This window comes from Parasteatoda tepidariorum, chromosome 9 (genome assembly GCF_982258835.1).
Source record: "Parasteatoda tepidariorum strain Cologne lab strain chromosome 9, Ptep-v5.0, whole genome shotgun sequence".
NCBI lineage: Eukaryota > Metazoa > Arthropoda > Arachnida > Araneae > Theridiidae > Parasteatoda > Parasteatoda tepidariorum.
The window spans coordinates 21,602,758-21,621,056 of NC_141763.1; the positions used below are offsets into that span (position 1 = coordinate 21,602,758).

The following is an 18,299-nucleotide window of genomic DNA, read 5'->3' on the forward strand; positions in this document are numbered from 1 at the left end:
TTATCGAATATTGAAACTACTTTTGTATATTTTAATTATGTAGTATTCAATTTTTCATGATTGCAATAAAATTGATTTAGTTTTCAGAAGAAAAAAAAATTGTAGATTTTACAGTTAAATATAAAAAATTTAATTTCGAATTTTTGTTTAAATATTTAAAGAAGTGTGAGAAGAGTAGTTTGCTGAGAAAAAAACAAGTTTAATTGAAGAACATAGTTTTTTGTATTTTGTCAGTGGCGTAACTACCACTATAAAAATTAAATATTAACTATTTATTATATAAAACACGCCATTTTATGGCTAATTTAATGTACCTTTAAATATATAATGCTTATTATGATTAACATAATCTATTACTTCCCCTTAATGTTGACCTGGACCATATCGATGGATGGTCCACATTTAACAGCTGATCTGCTCACAAAATAGTGCTCGAAAATTCGAGGAAATAGATATAATTCTCCCGGCCAATAAATAAAGGAACGAGAAAATAATAGCAATAATCAACTAGTGGTATGTCGACCAGCCTACGTAGGGGACAGGGAACTGCCCTTGCATCAGAAAGGTTCTGGGTTCGAATCCCGGACGAGGCATGGATGTTCTTTCCTTCGCTGTACTATCTGCCCTCACTGTGGGAGCGACGTTGGCCCACCTAATATGGTGCCCCTGAAAGAGAGGCCAACAAAAATCGCGCTGTATATGCCTGAATTGACGGATGTTAACACAGATGGGCATTGGAGAGAAAAAATCAACTAGTGGTATTAGTTCATCGAATTCTATCACAGATAAAGTCTTGGAAGGGTTGTAATGTAGCGTAACTACCAGTACAAGTATTAAATACCAATTGATTAGTAGTACACAAACATTGATTATTTCCCAGTGTTACTATGAAGGTTGCATCAAATACTCAGTTGAATCTTTTAAATATTCGATTAGACCAAATAATTTTTTCTTTTCTTTTTATTAAATGATTCTTTTATAAGGGCTTATAACAAGTATTAATGCGAAAATATTAAACAAAAATTTTGCTTCACTATGTCATGTGAAATGACGTAATTACACGTAAATTAAATGTGTGGAAAAAATTAGTATATTTTAAAATTCAAACTTTTAATAATAAATAATTGCAAAACATAAATTTTTACCCGGGATTACCTAGTGATAAACAAGTTTTAATATTGAGATTTTGGCCACTTCTGCAAAAAAATTAAATTAACATCGTGGGATTGAAACGTTCGAGTATTCTCCTGACCAAACTTCTGGGACCATATTTTCCGATACTGCAGCCACCACCAATATTCAGATGGTTAACAATATAAATAAGTAAAATAAAAAAATATGTATGTAGATAAAATTCATTTTCATTCATAGAAAATACGTTTTTGTGTCTGATTTCGCAACTCAATAGATTCCACCAATTAATTAACATAGTTAAGGTCACTTTTTTTAAACCATAAAGAATGACAATCAGTTCCTGGAAATCCGTTCATTTAAACCAAAGTGATTTATACTGATATCTCTTTTTATTTTATGCATCACACATTTGTCAATGATACTGAAATGTTTAAAGGTTGTATAGTTTATTATTGGGAATGCTACTGTTTCCTGTGCAGTCTTATCAATAAGATGGCTTTTTATCTCACATTGTTTATTATTACACGTGAAAAGATTAGATAATAATTATCACTCAAAAATAAGATGTATTATTCCAGTTGAAATTGTTTCAGTCATATGTTCTTTTCATCGTCAACATGGCTCGTATTTTACAAAACGAAAACCTCCTCGTAGTTTATTCCAAACGTTTCTTGCATTTTGAATGGAAGCTTGAAGAAACGAACTTTGAAAGTGGTACTTCACTTCGAAGCGGTGAATTTAATCTCGGTGGTGAAAAAACGTCTTTTCTCGAGTTTGAAGTTGATATACATGAATATTTGTATCTGAATAACCCAGAACCAGCAGCTTATGGACGTCAAGTTCTCACAATATTTGATAAGAATAATGTATGTATTTATAATTTAATTAAATCATTAGATGATCTGAAAATGGAAAGATTCGATTTGCTGGGACATTTGAATTTAACACCTGACACAGCATACCCGATTACAGTATCTTGTACCATAAGGTCATCAAATGCTTCCCTTTCCGAGGAATTGTACAATGCTGTTGACGAGATAAGTGTAAAAGAGCTTTCATCGGACATGAAAAAGGTTCTTGAAGAAGGTCTAAACACCGACGTAGTACTCAGCACGGAAGGGGATGACATTAAAGCCCACAAATTCATGCTGCAAGCTCGTTCCCCGGTATTCCGCAGAATGTTCAACCACGATTCAATCGAAGCTGCTAATAATTCAGTTGATATTTCGGACATTAGTTTATCAACAATGAAGAGACTAGTAACATTTTTGTATACAGGTAGGATGGAAAAGTGCAATTTTGATGAAGCTATGGAGCTGTACTACGCTGCTGACAAATACGAAGTTTTGTCCCTCTTAGAAGCTTGCAAGGTGGAACTGATGAACAATCTTGACATAAAAAACGCTGGTTCCCTATTCACTTTAGTGAACCGACATAGCGACGAGGATTTCAAGGAGAAAGTTGTGCAATTTTTAAGTGCTAATTTTGAGGCTGTCTTAAATGCGGAGCCAGTTTTGAAAATGAATAACGGAGATATAGGATTACTTGTACGTATGTGTGCTATTGCTAAGAGAAAGTAGAGATATTTCTTCATTTTCAAAATGTTATGAGAATTTCAAAGATGAAATCTGTACAGATATATTATATTTTCCGACAGCAGATGACTCAATTCCGAGTTTACGACTACCAACCTTTAGCTTCATAGCCTTGTAACTTTTAACCCCTCCCTGAAGACAAAGGAACTCATGGATAAAGCATTGCGATAAACCTAACCTTTGTGGATGATTTCTTGATGGCACTAACTAACTTTCTGTTACATGCAGAGGGAAACCTTCCACGGTCTGTTCGACAGCAAAGGGTTTGCAACTCATGATCCGTCTACCACTGAGGATATTTTATATCATCACTGTGTTCGGTGCGATCCAGGAGCAGAATTCGTATCAGCAAGCTATCGCTGGAATTTGAGCCTGGTTCACCTAATTAGAAGGTGAGCGCTCTATCTTTTAAGCCACTGGGGATCCAATATGTGCAGCTTGTAAGTGCTACATTTTTGTCTTTCTTTAAAGTGGAGTCATTTGTGGAAGGGGAAAATGAGCGTTTTTATTTAGACGTTTGTCTACGACTGCTAATTTGTTTACTATAATGTACTGACAATAAGGAAGAGGCAAGAAATGAGAAAGTTATACAGTTTACAAGTGTTTTTTTTTAATGTATGTCGTAAAACACACGATGGAAATTAGATTTTTTCCAAATTGGCTGGTAGTTCAATACATTCTGACTATAAGTTCTCATAGACACTAAGTTAAAAAATTGATAGCTTCCCAGATACGATGCTTCAAACATAAAACGTAATTTCCGATATCGTCACGACATTAGCATTGGCTAATGTGCATCACGTGGAGGTTTTCGAATCGGAATTTGTACATGTTATAGTCTTTATAAGGGCTGACTGTTTAAACAAAATGCTACTTGGATGTAAACAAACGCATATAGTTACGCATAAGCGTAACTAAGTCATCAATTATTTGAATATTAATAATTTGTTAGGGAGGTCGTTTCGCTGCGTCATAAATACATTCTGTTAACTTTGTTCGTGAATACTTGCTGTTATTATTATATCGTAAATATCCTTAAAGAGCATGTGACATTGGCAATGTATACGCAAGTAGCCAATGTCCACTACTGTGCTCAAGCACCTTTTACCACAGTGACCGTGGCCTATATCTATCATGTTTGAGGCTCCGTATCTCAAACTCTATCCTTTTTTGGACTTAGTGTCAATGAGAACTTTTTCGCAAAATGTTTCGAATATACAATACATATGTATTAAATTTTCAGCCAATTTGACAGAGAATTAACTTTCATTAGATTTGTGAGGGGTTTGTGTTTTGTGGTTCTCTTCAGACATATAAAATGATGGTATATATTGCATATTATTTTGTATCTCTGCTAAAAATATATTTCTAAGCGAAGGTTGAGCAATTTGTAAATGCTAGTTTTGTGTGTATCGTAAATATGGAGTTAATTTTGGAAATAATCATCGAAGGCATTCATTTGCATATGAATTTTGTAAGCTCCTGGTGAGAAAAGTTTTTTCCCTTTGATAATTCGAAAGCTGTAAATAATAAATAAAAGAAAACCACTGCCTTTTCAATTTGAACTTATTTTGAAAGTCTATGTTTCAATTGCTTTTCATCGAGTGAATCATTATAAAAATTCATATCAAAATTTATGCTTTAAATTTTTTTCTCCTTAAGTAATTTTATTAAAAAAGATTTGAAATGATATCAAACACTGTGTTAGTGTGTGTGAAATATTATTTTATATGCTAATTTACAAAGATTCAGTTTCGTTTGCTCTTAATAAAGCGAATCATAGATGCCAATGTAACGAGAGGATCTCCTCAAATCATAACACAAATTAATTTCAAAATTTATGCCCAAAATTTTTTCTCTCTTTAAGTAATTTTATTAAAGTAAATTTAAAATGATATCAAACACTGTGTTAATGTGTGCGATATATTAATTATTTGCTTGAAAGTGCAGAAGTTATTTAGAGTGATACTTTTTCACTTTTGTGGATTATTCAATTGATGAAAAATGTTTAATTTTGTTAAATAAAATGAATTGGTGTCAATAATATTTAGTTAAAGGTATCTGATATTAAAATGCATTTTCTCTAAATAACATACTTTTGGCAGAATTTGAATTTTCGGACCTTCAAAAAATGCCTCGTGAGGTGGCTTGCAATCTGCAAAATATGGTCCTAAATTGGTTGAGGCAGGAAAGTGAGGACTCCATAATTTTATTTTCAATGTTTTCACTTTTAACGGATTTCGCCTTCTCAAATAAATTTCTTTTTTCTCAAGAACTACTGTATAGATTCTTTTCAAATTTTCGATTTTATTTTACCCTTTAATGGGTCATTTATTTCTAGTAAGGTTGCATTAAAATACTTTTTGAATTCAGATGAAAAAATTCATTTATATTAGTTGATAAAATTTAATTTGAATTTTAAAAACATTTTTTATGGCAAGTATGTTTACTACTACCCAACAGGCGTTATAAAAAAGTTAGAAACTTTATGACTTTCATTTCTTTTCATTTGTAAAATTAATTTTATAATTACTCCAAACTGAAAAAGGAATTACATATTATTACTTATTTGACATTCCCTAAAAACAGGCATATTGCAACCAATTTTATTCAACATTACTTCACCAGAGCTGAAGTCAATTACAAATGGCATACCAACGTTACATTGGTGGTAAATATACTTACCACGGCCTTAGAAAGGGCTAAAATAAGTAGATTAAATTAGTGTGAAAATTTATGTACCTTACCATTAAAACCTTTTTCTATCATTGTTAAATGAAATATCGAAACATATTTTTAACTTGGATTTATCTATGAATAAACAAATTTAACTATTTAATTTGTTTCATTAGTTACAGAGGTATGACGGATTATGCAAAGAAAAGGAAATTAACAATTAGGGGGCCAAGTTTCAACAGCTCTGCTGCCAAATCTATTTCGACCACATTTTACTGATTGCGACTATGCTCCATATTTAAAGAGTTGAGAATCTAAATCCCTCAACAAAAAAAGTATGTTTTTTTTCTGCCTTGTTTAGTAGCTTGAAATTTGTTGCACCAATTGATTGGCATATTTAAGGTTATGTTTACATCATTAAATGTGAATCCCAGTAAATTAATTTAATTCCTTTTCCCTTAAAATCAACTTTCCAGCTTAGCATGAAAGTGTTACATTTCCAACATATACAGTCTCTGGCGAAATTATTACACGCACTAATTCTATGCAAAATCTAATTATCCGTCTCTGAGTTCTTCTTCGGCATTATTTAATACAGAGCATCGATACAAATTTTTGTTATTCATGTTACAATACAAAATTGCTTTATTGATTGAGTTTTGGAGATGCAATATACATCAGTACCAAACTGTGTCACATAAATACTAAAACGTGGTTAGAGTTTTAATAATTACTTATACATTTAACTATTAAAGTGCATGCTCCTCACAGAACATAGTAGAACAGCTCTTTAAGCTGCCCTAGCAACAGTAACAAAGAAATGGGTTTTGTTATTGACGAAAGATCACAGTTCACTTCCTTCCCAAAGCGAATTTATTATGGCGATAACAAAGATCTGATTTATATTACTCTCAGTAAGATTTGAATTAAAAGAACAGTTCAAATTGTTAAATGCTAAACTAAAATAAAACCGGTATAGCCTGGTTGGTAGGTTACTGTGCACATATCCAGGAGGTCGCGGGTTCGATCCCCTCCGGCCGAAGACTCCCCACGTAGTAAATGGTCGAGTCACAATATCCTCCGAGTTCCCATATCAAATCATTACTGATCCAGGAGTTTACTTGTCTTCTGCATTGGTTCAGAATTACAAGGCTACGGAGTTGAACATTAGTAGTCGCTAACCCAAAATTGGGACGGCTGTCCAATGACAGTTATAAAATATAATAAAACTCTTTTCGTTTCCTAATTTTTTTATTTTGCGTTTAAAATTTATTCCAATGCTACTAGAGTTGGTTTGATTTATACTTTTTTTTTCAAAATTAGTGATTTCTGGACTGTAAGTCATAATATCCTACTTTATCTGATATAATAAATGCTCCTAACTCTGGTTTACTGCTTCATGTATATAAATATTTAAAATTTAATTTATTCATGATTTTGTAATTTGGTCTGATTGAATTAGTAAAATACCAAAACAAATACGCTCTTTTTTTATTAAAAATGTATAGTTCAAGGTTTTTGCCTGCTGGAGTAATAATTTGGAAACCCTAGTGTTGACATATCTATGTTACTGTGAATGACCGAAATTGCTGCTTGTTGACTTCCACCGGTATCGAAATTGCTGCTTGTTGACTTCCCGGTACCGAAATTGCTGCTCGTTGATTTCCACCGGTACCGAAATTGCTGCTTATTGACTTCCACCGGTATCGAAATTACTGCTTGTTGACTTCCAGCGGTACCGAAATTGCAGCTTGTTGACTTCCAGTGGTATCGAAATTGCTGCTTGTTGACTTCCCGGTACCGAAATTGCTGCTCGTTGATTTCCACCGGTACCGAAATTGCTGCTTATTGACTTCCAGCGGTATCGAAATTACTGCTTGTTGACTTCCAGCGGTACCGAAATTGCAGCTTGTTGACTTCCAGTGGTATCGAAATTGCTGCTTGTTGACTTCCCGGTACCGAAATTGCTGCTCGTTGATTTCCACCGGTACCGAAATTGCTGCTTATTGACTTCCACCGGTATCGAAATTACTGCTTGTTGACTTCCAGCGGTACCGAAATTGCAGCTTGTTGACTTCCACCGGTATCGAAATTACTGCTTGTTGACTTCCACCGGTATCGAAATTGCTGCTTGTTGAATTCCACCGGTATCGAAATTGCTGCTTGTTGACTTCCCGGTACCGAAATTGCTGCTCGTTGATTTCCACCGGTACCGAAATTGCTGCTTATTGACTTCCAGCGGTATCGAAATTACTGCTTGTTGACTTCCAGCGGTATCGAAATTACTGCTTTTACGGCAGGCACTGAACTTTTCGTACTTCAACCTCGAAAGATGCCGGAAGTGTTGCTCATTTAACGTCACCCAGTGGGCACTTGTGAACCTAAGTCACGGAGGCTAGCAACATTACCCACGCCACACTGCCACAGATACCCGTTTATAGGGTGGGCCACATTCACACATCATACAATATTATAACCGTCTTTGAAGAGCCGACCTAATTTTTCGGGTTTACGACTACTGATGTCCAACTCCGTAGCCTTGTAATTTTGAACCCAATCCCGAAGACAAGGGAACTCCTGAATCAAGTATTGGGAGAAATTTGCCTTCATGGCGGACTTTTTAATGGAACTAACCCGCATTTGCGTTACATGGAGAAGATGACCACGAGAACCTCCCAAGGTTAGCCTGACGGCAAGGGGATTCTAACCCATGATCCGTCAACCACTGTGGATGTTTCGCGTCAGCACTGAGGTTGGTGCAAGCCAGATGCGGATTCGTATCGACCCGCAAAAGTGGGATTCGAACTCGGTTTACCTCATTGGACGTCGAACTCCCTATCCTCTGAGTCGTCACGGCTCCACATCACGCAATAGAGAACAAGACACAGAGAGATACTTTCATGCCCTGAGCGGGATTTGAACCCACAACTATTGACTTCACAGTCAGACGCGTTAACCGCTCAGCCATCTGATCGGTCATAGTTTACACCAATAATTTTTGTTTATTGAGTGTATTCACGATTCTTTTAACATTGAGTTGATATATGAAAATATCTATTCAACTTCTTCTCCGACATTCTTTTTCGCTATTGTTTGATAAAGAGCATTGTATTTTTAGAGGTTGCTCAATTACAGCACAATATCACAATTATGTTGACAGTTCCAATTATTGTCAATCCATTTACTTGCTTTAGATACTGAAAAAATTATGACATTTTTTCGGCCCTTGGAAATATAAGTACAGGAGAAAATTGGTTGGTTTTCGTAAGTTTTAAATATGAGAAGATGACTCGGGCAAACAGTATTATGCCAGATGATACTAAGTAACGTTAATCCTTATTTTGATGAAATGAACTACTATATACGTGTTTTTCTTAATCTAATAACGTAAAGTCACCAGGAAGGGAAAAAATAAGAAAATCTAAATAAAAATAACTTTGAAATTATTTTCGCTTTACTATTAGTGTCTGCATTGATCTACATGATTTTGATGTGTTTCTCAATTGTGATTTATTAATTATTATTTTTAATCTTAAATGAAAAACGGATATTCAGCAAATAATTTTTATATAGTGGTTGTCAAAATCAATGTAAATTAAGATTAATTAGCAGATTAGCAAGAAATGGTGTAAATTAAGATTGGCGAAAATTGGTGTTTAAAGAAAATAGTGATTGTCAAATAGTTTTCGTTACCGATTTATTTTTATTTCCTTGCTACGAATTTAATTCTAATATTAAACTAACATTAATTATAAACATAAATGCTTTGTTTTTTTTCTTAAATAAACAAACAGCGGTAAAAAGTTCTGCTCACAGATAAATTTATTAAGAAGAAATTTAATACGTTGTTTTGTTTTCGTCTCGAGATAGTGGATGATATCTACTGTCCAATTGCGCTTCTGAAATTCTAGTACTTGAAACCCTAAACCAAATTAGCTTCGTTTTGAAAGGAAACTTTCTCAAGTGATGCTATTTTGCATTTATGTAAAATAATTCACCTACTCGTCGCCAGTGTGCTGTTCCATAGCGTGGGGGTTTGGGAAATAATTTATTAACAATTTACAGCATTTAAAATTTAGAATACATAAGATTCGTCTGAACGCAAGACTAGCAGGTTAGGAATCTAAACTGAAACTTAAGAGAGGGAAAGTCAAGATTCGATTTGCGCATGTGTGATGTGATGTTTCGTAAACATAGCCTCGAACGTCTAAATACACGACAGGAAACGATAATCCTTATCTTTTAAAAATAAATAAAATCATTACTGCTGCTGAGAAAGCTCAAGTCTTGTATAATTTCCAGCTTAGCAATGGTTCGTGTAGTGCAAGATAAAAATCTTATCATAGTGTATTCGGACCGATTCTTATTTTTTGAATGGATACTCGAAGAGTCAGACTTTAAAAATATTAACACTCTGCGATGTCCTGACTTTCATATTGGAGGAGAAGGATCATCTTTTCTTGAAATAAGAGTTCATAGCTTGACAATATCTTGTAATTTCTGTAATCTTGAACCTCTTTTAAATGGAAGTTGTGTATTCATAATATATGACAAGCATAATTCCTGCATTAGGAGTATCATCAAGGAATCAAAAGGTTTCTTAAGAAGTAGAGTTCGAATCAATTTGTTTGGAGGCTTTGTGAATTTGCCATCGAATACAGAATATCCTATCACGGTCAATTGCACTGCAAGGTCATCGACTACTGATCTTTTACAAGTGTCGTACGTTGATCGTGAGATTGGAATGAATAATCTTTCTTCGGATTTAATGAAAATTCTGCAACAATCTTACAACACAGACATAGAGCTGAGCACGGGTGGCGAGAACATTAAAGCCCACAAGATTATTTTACAAGCTCGTTCTCCGGTGTTTCATAAAATGTTCGATCATGATTCCAGTGAATCTGCTAAGAATACAGTTGATGTTTCGGACATCAATCCAGCAACAATGAAGAGACTGGTCAAATATTTGTACACGGGAAGAAAGGAAAAGTGTAATTTTGATGAAGTTGTGCAACTGTACTACGCTTCTGACAAATACGAAGTTATGTCCCTTCTGGAAGATTGCAGAGCCGAACTGCTGAATTATCTTGACGTAAACAACGCCTGTTTCCTGTTACTTTTAGCGAATCGTCATAATGACAGTGTTTTCGAGGAGAAAGTTGTGAAGTTTGTAAGTGCTAATTTTATGTCTATCATTAATATGGATTCATTTTTGGAATTGAACAATGAAAATATAGGATTACTAATGCGTTTGTGTGTTTCTGCCGTAAAAAAGTAATGCTTTTTTCAGAGATTCCTAATTGTTAATAATAGTTAAACAAATTTGACTTTTCAAGTTAGGTATTCTCGAAATTTAGAAATTTTGTGCATAATTTTAAATCGTATTATTAAAAATATAGTATTGTGAGTATTTTTTTATTGAAATTATTATATTTGAATAAAAATTTTAGTTTAACAAGATTTCATTGACTGTAAGCACATGATTTAATTTCCTGTTGTTTTTTTTATTGCACATTGCACACGAATATATTATATTTAAATAGTTCGTATCAGACGAACAAGACGCAAAATAATAAAAAAAAATCGAATCTTAGTTTTCCTTGCCAAATTTGTTTTTTTAGTACGCGATATAGTACTTCTCATCAAAGAGATTATTAGAAATTATTATTTTCTCAAAGTGGAATTAAATTATTCTTTTACATTTAAATTTAGTGAGAAGATATTTCAGGCATAAATGTTGAGCCTGTTCCCAAGTACTTGAATACGAAAATAATTATGGGGAAATGGTTTAAAATGATTTGATTCTGTATCTGAAAATTTGTGATCAGGCAAACATAACTATCTGCACAAGTGAGGTAATTCTTTCAAAGAAACGAATGACACAATTTACCAAGTTTATATGACTGTAATTCAGAAGTTGTAAAGGAATTAGTAATCATGTATAAAAAGTAAGATTTCTTATTTCTAACTATTCACACATCTGAAACTCTTATCTTAAGAAGTGAAATATTATTTCATATCAAATTGTTATACTGGAACAAATGGGAGCAAAAGAAGGTCGGTAGGAGAAATAGTTACAAGTTATTACAGCTTTTAAGGATTAAGAAAAAACACTGTTTTGTACTTATGCCAGCATATGCGTCTTAGATAGCTGCGCAGATAAACAATGTATTTATGCTTAATTGAATAAAGTCAAATTCGAATTGATATTACTTTTAGTTTCGAAGTTGAAAAGGGGCATTTCAAAACCGTAGAATCACCCAATATTCAGTTTTTAAACAACGTTTGAATACTTTCCATTACGATAACGATTGCTTGTAATAGGCTTGCTTTTGATTTAGTTTATTGAGAGATATGGCATTTATTAAAAGGTATGCTGAGCTGCCAACTTTCTACGCTTTTTGTAAACATTTATACTAGTGGTAGCTACGTTTATGTTTTATTGCTCAAATTTTTTATTCATTTATACTTATTTTGTACACAACTACATATAAATGGTTCAAAAGTCCATTGAACCAGACTCTTTGATCCAGTTCTCTCGCAGTAAAACTATTGGCAAAATTACCAAAAAATATTTAAGCTTTGGGTTTTAAATGTTTACCACTCTATAAAATCTCTTGCTAAAAGCGTAGATGTTGGCAGGCATATATATGGCATTTCCTTTCGAATGGAATTGAGAGATTGAATGAATGGTTAATTTGAAATTGGAAACTATTGAATGAGCAATAAAAGAATGAGTAATATGAAACGAATGAGTGATATGAAACTGGAGAATAACGCAAGCAAACTAACTAGGGGAAGAATCAATAAATAGGCAAATGATTGTAAAGGCCAATCAGTATTATAAGTATAGAATTTTCAACTAATTAGCCGACTTTCATCAATTAATTTGAGTAATGTTTTCCTCTTATAGGTGTGTCAATTTACATATGTTGAGTTAGTGAAAGGGCATCACTAGTGAATGAGTAAATAATTGAATGAACTATTCAGCAAACAGGCTAATAAGAGAAGCATCGGATCAAGTTGCAAATAAATAAAAAGTGTATAAACTGTCATTTAGAATCTTTTTAAACCTATAGTTTGCTTTACAGCAATCTAACACCAAAATCTTAGTTTTTTTCCCCCCGCATTGTACTTGAATATTTTTCATGATAATAAACTGAGAACTGCACTAAAACCATTCAAGGTTGAGTTGCATGTAAAGATCTCTAGTCGCTTGGAATTGTGGGTAAAATTCAAGTTTCAGTTTACGCTTGATATAAAGCCATCTCACCCACACAATCGAAGCCAAATAAGAAAAAATATTGGCAGCAAAAAATATAGGAAGAGCTATCGTAACAGACTTGATTTGCTTATAGTTTAATTCTAGCATATCTAATCTATATTAATTCTCTTCTTATGCTTACTTTATCTAAATAAACAGAGATAAAAAACAATAAGTTAAAGCATGGTTTACCAGTCAGATTCACTAAAATGAACGGTTTTATGAATCGATTCATATTTTTTTAATGGTCGTTATAATGAAAGACTCGTTATAAGAGGAGGTCGTTCAAATTAGTTTGGACTGTTTTAATATTTGAATTAGTTGATCTAGGTCAACTGCTCGCAATACTTTTCGGCTACGACCACTATCTTTTTAAAAATTAAGCATATATATTAATATGTAACGCTCTCATGGTTGTCCTTCCAATGCCATTAGTACCAGTCGCCCTAGGGCAAAATTCAGATCAGAGGTCTAGTGCCCGCTTGCGCGGGCAGGTACCTTGCCAAAATTACACGATCCAGTCATGGTTGTCCGCAATAGCTTTTTCTAAATACAGCATATATTTCTGCCTAAAATTGTAATTTAAATTTTATTTTACTACCAGTGAGGAAAATCATACTCGTTAGGACTAAGAGTTGACAGGTATGGGCATAGCATGAAAAAACTACTTTTAGACTGAGAGGAGAGAGCCCTTGGCCAACTGAGGTACTATCAATGATTAGTAAGGTCCTTGTCCTGTCTGGTTGGTCATTGTACCTGTGGCAGGAACGACCTTTTACCCTTTCATCACGAGATGTGGATTCATGAGATCCTTGTTATATAAAATTGAACGTATGATTAATTAGGGTTAAGGTGGTGAATTATATAAACCTACGAATTATTTAGAAATAGTGGTGGATAAAAATCTGCTAAATTGAATTTATTAAACCAAGAGTCACATTTGATAAAGTACCACTTTAAAAATTTTTATTTGCTGTTCAGAGCAAATTGGCATCTCTGTATTGAAGCAGAGACTTGCTCCGGACAGCAAATAAACATTTTAAAGTGGTAGTTTATCAATTGTGATTATTGGTTTAATAAATTCAATTTAGTAGATTTTTATCCACCACTATTTCTAAATAATTCGTAGGCTTATAAAAATCAGCCCTTTATGGTAGTTATGTCGCCAATAGTCACAGTCGTCTAAGGGCAAAACTTATTAGACGAAGAAGTGAGATGCCCGCTTCGCGGGCAGGTACTTTGCAGAACTATGTATCAAGTCAAATAGTTATGTAATGCTATACCTTTTAAAAAGCAAGCAAAAATAGTCAAATATTTGTAAAATTTACTTTGTAGTTATTTACTAGTGATGTGCCAATTGATTCATTTAAATGAATCGATTCTTTAGAATCAATACACTAAAATGAACTGTTTTATGAATCGATTCTTTGATGATTTTTTTTAATGGTCGTTATAATGGAAGAGTCTTTATAAGAGGAGGTCATACAAATTAGTTTAGACTGTTTTAGTATTTGAATTAGTTGATCTAGGTCAGCGGCTCCCAATGTTTTTCTGCTATGGAACCCTAAATAATTAACCTTTTTTCGGCGGAACTCCCTACTTTATGAGTAAATTTTTTTTAAGGTAATAGTGAGCGTTATAGTCTATTAAAGACTTTTTAAAATATTTAACTAGAAGAAGGAAGAATTTTCATCGATTTATCATTAATATCCGAAAGTTAAATTTCCAGTTCTTGTACTATATTTAGTCTAATTAAGAATTCGTTTCTAGTGTTTAAGTTAAAAATAAATAATTTGAAAAAAATAATATAAATAAATTAAAATAAGCCGACTTATGATTTACTTCGAAATGATTATTTAGAAGACCTACTACAAACGTTGAAAATGGTTATAAAGGAAACATATTTCTCTGTTAAAGAAGATAATTATTTTGATCGGAAAAGTGTGATGAGAAATACTAATGCAATATTTTATGAAGGCCTGTCCTTTTCTTAATTTATTCATTATATTGTTATTAGAAATATTATATTTTATTTTAAAAAATGCCATTTCTATTTCTCAGAATTAATTTCATAAAGGCAACCAAAATGTGTATTAAATTATAGATTGTATCTAAATACAATCTGAGGTTTTGAAACTCATCACTGGTTATAAAAAGTACTAACTCGTAGAACCCTTGTAACTTTTAACGGAACAGGGTTCCACAAAACACCATTTGGGAACAGCTTCTTTAGATCCTTGTTCTCTAGGATGCAGAAGCTGAATGTTCTAGTTAAGTGGTCAGCCGAATGTTGCTACAAAAAGTACCAACTAGCGGAACCCCTGCAATTCTTAACGGAGCAATAGGGTTCCATTTAACACCATTTGTGAACCACTCTTTTAGACCTTGTTCTCTAGGGTACAGAAGTTGAATGCTCTACTTGGGTGGCTTTATTTTCAAATGACTAACTACAGTAAGGAAAAACAATCATATCTTGAAATACTAAAAGAGATTTTAAAAATTGCATGAAAATCCCCTGAAAAAAAGAAGCATTTTCGTTTAACAAAATCACTTGGTTTATAATTGAAAAAGTGAAAGGATGTGAATTGAATGTTTAATAAATTTGTCTAAAAATATTCCTAACAAAAAAAAAAATTAAAAATATCCCTCCCCCCAGCATTAACCCACATCCTTCTGTAGCTACCATCTTTAATTTCAGAAAATAAGATTATACTGAAAAGAATCGATTCGTTTCACAAAACAGTTCTTTTAATGTTAAAAGATATAAAACCGCTCAAATGAGTCGAATACCCAACTCAAAGAATCGTTTAAACAGTTCATTGAATCGAATGTAATGTTACAGTATAGAAAAACGATTCAAAAGAATCAATTAGAAGTCCAAATCAACTAACTCTTTGAGCCGATATCAATGTTAAGAGATACGAAGTGACTCAAATGAGTCGTTTAAAAGTTCAATTCAACTCTTAGAGCCGATTTCAATGTTAAGGGATAGGAAACAGTTCGAAAGAAATGATTCGTTTAATGCTAAGAGATAGGCAAAAAGTTCATTGAATCGTTTATTCAACTCACGATTCTTTTTCTCCCTTTCAACAGGGGTGAAAGCGAGACGGAAAAGAGGAAAGGCTGGTAGTAAAACCATTTCAGTTATAGCTAGTTTTGGGGAGGAGTTTACTTATTCTTTTTTTAAATTTTTCAACAATATCTACTTTATCTTGGAAAAGAAGCAGTTTTATATATATGCCAGAATTATAAAAGAAATCTTGATAGTTTCATTTTTTTTCGAAAAAAATGCTGGAATGAAATGTTTTACGTACCAGGCTTTTCTCTTTTCCGTCTTGCTATATAAGGACTTTCACCCATGCCTTTCAACTCATTTTCATCCACTCAGAGGTTTGAATACATACTTCAGTTCATTACCCAATCAGCGCAACGGTTTTATTTTCCATAGCTCTCGCTTCTTGGCATAGAATAAACGATATAAGACTCTGCTTTGCTTTACTTTTACTGAAATTTATAAATTGAAAGTTAACCTAATGTTTGAAAAAATACGTTCTTTAATACTAAAGTACTGAAAATCTGGGCTTCACTGCTTTAATTTCTTTTTATTTGAAAGGAAAGATCGAAACTGTAGAACACAACTTTTCAGTTGTTGTCGCCATTTTCAAATTGCTGTTTATCAGTAGAGTTACATAACTTCGTAGATGAAAATAAAAAAAGACAGAGTAATGCACACTTTTCACTTCATCAGAATGCAGTACGTATTGCATTAATAACATTTTCAATTCCCTTCATTCTTCAAGTGAGTCCGTTTTATTAATCATCCCTCGAGACCGTCTAACATTGACATCGGGGCCATTCTCGTTGGAAGCGATTTTTTCGCTTGCAAAAAATTTCATACATATGAGTACATTATAGGCAAGTTTTTTGCATACAAATATTTTCTACCAATCAAATTGTCATTTACATAATCATCGAGTGAGAATGGACATGTGCCTATTCGACTGCGTCGGGATTTTAGCAACCCTTAATTATATAAACGAAATACTGTAGCAAATGCATATGCGGATGTTTAGTAAGTATAAGTACTAACTCTGAATAAGCTTATACAGTGTAGAATACCAAATATTGACCAAAAAAAAAAGATCGATTCTTTTTTTAAATAAACAAACTTGATGAATTGATTCACAAAAAATAATTAATTAAAATATCGATTCGTTCGTTTTTAGTACATCACTACATGTGATTGTAAATTGTATTCATTGTGTTTCAGGAAACGATTAAAAACGATAAGATGATCCTTATCATTTAAAGCGAAATTTGTCGTTAATGAAGTCTTGTATAAATTGCAGCTTAACAATGGTTTGAGTTTTACAAGACAAAAATATTTTCATAGTTTATTCACACATCAAACAATATTATAAGCGTCAATGAACAGCCCACCCAATTTTCAGGTTTACGACTACTGATGTCCAACTCCGTAGCCTTGTAATTTCGAACCCAAATCAGAACATAAAGTATTGGGAGAAACTTGTTCTTCAAGGACTTTTTTTGATGGAACTAACCCGCATTTGCGTTGCATGGAGAAGACCTCGAGAGCCTCTCATGGTTAACCTGACGGTAAAAGGACTCTAACACATGATTTGTCTACCACTGTGGATGCTTCGCGTCAGCACTGTGGTCGGTGTAAGCCGGATACGGATTCGTATCGAACAGCCAACGGCGGGATTCGGATCTAGGTCACCTTATTGGACAGCGAACGCTCTATCCCCTGAGGCATCGCTGCTCCACATCACGCAATAGAGAACAACACACAGAAATTTCCATGCCCTGAGCAGGATTTGAACCCACAACAATTGACTTCACAGTCTGGCAAGTTAACCGCTCAGCCACCTGGCTGCCAACGGTGAAAATCTTGTCAAAGTTAACACCAGTAAATTTTTGTTCGTTGAGTGTATTCGCGATTCTTTTAACATTGTGTTGATATATCGAAATATCTATTCAACTTCGTAGGAATTTTTCTAAAAAAATTCAAGGATTTTTTTTTTGCAAAACTTATCAAGGTGCCTAAAATTTAGCTCATGTCATGCTTACGTTGACATCCTCCGCTATTGTTAACTCATTTGATTTGCACCAGATACTCAGAATCTATTTACAATCTCTGGACAAATTATTAGACGCACTGTAAGATTCTATGCAAAATCTTAATTATCAGGTGATACTATACAGCTTTATGGTTTTTACAAGACTGAAACCGGGTTTCACTTGTTTCAATCAACTGATTAACATTGTAATGCTATTTATCAAAAATAATTACAAATATTTTGCAATTATTTTTGATAAATATATGTTTTTATTCAGGAGATTTTTTATATTTCCGTATATAAAAAATCTCCTGAATAAAAACCCATTACATGTATGTTTAAATATAAAAATATTACATATAAACACGTGCAAAACATGTAATTTTTGAGAAACTACAGTGCGTCTTATAATTTGGTCTAATTATTACAATATACTATATAATTATTTATACTAATATAATATCAGATGTAATAAATATTCTATATTTAAATAATATATCATCGCATTTTTCCAATTTTCAAATTTATATTATATATTCTCAAATT

At 33.1% G+C, this 18,299-nt stretch overlaps 1 protein-coding gene across 1 annotated transcript; it reads left to right on the forward strand.

Annotated features, from left to right (window-relative positions):
- Positions 1–9,507: 9,507 nt before the first annotated feature.
- LOC122271570 (speckle-type POZ protein homolog) lies at positions 9,508–10,868 on the forward strand. The gene has a single exon (XM_043053353.3). It carries the CDS (start codon positions 9,715–9,717, stop codon positions 10,684–10,686), a length of 972 nt encoding a protein of 323 aa, XP_042909287.2. The 5' UTR covers positions 9,508–9,714; the 3' UTR covers positions 10,687–10,868.
- Positions 10,869–18,299: the final 7,431 nt, after the last annotated feature.